The sequence below is a fragment of the Trypanosoma grayi genome (assembly GCF_000691245.1).
Source record: "Trypanosoma grayi strain ANR4 Tgr_1407_V1, whole genome shotgun sequence".
NCBI classification, from domain to species: Eukaryota; Euglenozoa; class Kinetoplastea; order Trypanosomatida; family Trypanosomatidae; genus Trypanosoma; species Trypanosoma grayi.
The window spans coordinates 1-2,307 of NW_008827025.1; the positions used below are offsets into that span (position 1 = coordinate 1).

At 49.8% G+C, this 2,307-nt stretch overlaps 1 protein-coding gene across 1 annotated transcript; it reads right to left on the minus strand.

The window, feature by feature from the left end:
- Positions 1 to 323: 323 nt before the first annotated feature.
- Positions 324 to 626, minus strand: DQ04_14071000 (hypothetical protein; the record flags this gene model as incomplete). The annotated part of the gene is made up of 1 exon (XM_009317085.1): positions 324 to 626. The coding sequence occupies one exon, from the start codon at positions 624 to 626 to the stop codon at positions 324 to 326; it is 303 nt and encodes a 100-aa protein (XP_009315360.1).
- Positions 627 to 2,307: the final 1,681 nt, after the last annotated feature.

A 2,307-nucleotide genomic window follows, 5' to 3' on the forward strand; every position in this document is an offset into this window, starting at 1 on the left:
GCATTCCTCGATTTTGTTTTCGTTTTGGGTCTGTTTTTTTTTTTGTCTTTTGTTTTCATTGGAGGAGGAGGGGGGGGGAGAGTTGTCCGCCTCTCACGTTCACTTTCGTTGTTCCTCCGTGTCCCCACTTCTCAGCTACTCACCGCTTCTTTCCTTCTGCTGCTCATGCCGCTGTTGTCGTAGTGCAGCTCGCACGGCAGCCGCCGGGGGGGAGACGACACCCGCACCGCGCCCACCGGCGTGCAAGCACAACGGCCGGAAAGAGTGCCCACATGCACACGCACCTCTCCCCGCACAAACACACACACCATACAGATATAGATCTACATATAAATATCGAAATGCACAAAGGCAGCGAGCGTCAGAACACGCAGGAGAAAAAAAAATTGGAAAACGGAACAACCAAACACACATAAAAACGTAAAGATGAGTAGCAGCAATACAACACGGTAAGGAAGCATTCGGACACAATCAAATAAAACACACGGCAGTCTGATTTGAATAGAGCGAAGAGTGGCGAATGAGGCCCACGCGTTGAACTCCGCCGGAGCCGCGCGACCATGTTGCCGTGGTGAAACGTTACTACCAGCAGAAGCAACAAAAGTGTCTGTGCAGCAAACCTCCATTCACCTTATGAATACCCCCCGCCACGCAGACACACACACACACAGACACACGAATGCGTACAAGCCATCACACAAACACAAACACATACAGAGAGAGAGAGTGTGTGTGTGTATATCGCATTGGCCACCCTCGCCTCTCCATAAACAAAAAAAAACGACGAGGGAAGCAAGGAAAGGAAGCACAGAAACTATAAGCATGGGAGCACTAATATACCGAATGAGATGCACATGATTAATGGTAACAGCTTCTGGAAAGAGCAGAGTGAGTGAGTGAGAGAACGAAGCGCGAGACCAGAAAAAAAGAGCAGAAAATATCATGTGAGCATCCAGCAGCAGCGGCGTGAAATTCGGAATAAGGGAAGTGAGCACCACGCAGGCCCTCTCCCCGCCCTGCTCGCTTCCCCCACACACACCACGCACACACGTGCAGTTCCCAAAAACACGCACACACACTTATACATACATACATATATGCATACATCCAAAATGCACACGGAGTTCATATGTCATTGAAGTGGTAACAACAAAAGCAGCAGCAGCAAGAGGTGTTGCCATTTTCTGTTGCCCTGGTTCCACATATGTCCTTGTTTAATAAAATTGTTTCACAACCACCAGGTATGAGAGGGGGAACCATATGTCACACACACACACACACACGTGGGGAATGTGCGAAAGAAACGGGAAGCAACGCCTTTTTTTTTTTAATGACAAATATTGTTTCCGTCTTGATTTGTGTTTGTTGTTTTCTCTCGGTTTTGTTTTGTTTTTGATTATTTGACATTCACCCCGTTTTTCTTCGCGCCCCCTCCTCAAACGCGCCCCCATCGCATTGTAACAGTAACAGCAGCAGTGGTAGCAGTGCTCGCGCTCTTGGTGCCGCTGCTGCTGCTGCTGCGACCTCCTCCTCTCTTCGCAGCAGTTCTTTTCTCCTCCACCACCACCAGCTATGCGGATCCCGTCTTTGTTTGCGCAGCAGCAGTGCTGCTGGGAAGGCATTGTTGTGCAAGCACCGAAGAAATGAAACGGAAAAGATGTGTCAAAGAAACGGAAGACACACACACACATACATATATAAACAAATATATATATATATATATAGTCACGCAGACAACAAGGGAATGAGAGAGGTGGTCCCACGGAGCATACAGACGGGAAAACATGAGGGTAAAAAGGAGAAGCGAGCACCCCAAGAGGGAAGGGGGGAGAACACAAAAAAAAATCTGAAGACACCACTCGAGGGAAAGGGGGGAATGACCAAAGGAGGCCTTAACAAAAAAGGCATTGAAAAGGCAAAAAAAAACTCTGAAAGGAGCCAACGGGTGAATAGCAGCGAAGTCAGGAAACACAGGCATTACTGGCAAGCGAAGAGACAACCGGCTTGGGAAGAAAGGGGGGGGAGAGACGAAGTGAGAGGGAGTCACACCACGTGAAGGTACAGCCAATGCAGACAACACTGAAAAAAAGAGGAAAAAACAAAAACAAAATAGTGATAAAGGCGTGGAAACAACAACTCCGCCAGCGTCATCGGCGACGAGATTAGTCCAACAGCGGGGGAGCGCCCAAGCGGGATTCCGGGGGCTTCCAGCCACCACATCCGCGCGCCCCGGCAGGAGCGCCGCCGTCTGCGCACCTCACACTCGCAGGCGCGAAAGGCGAGAGGGCGGAAGCAGCAGATGTGGTG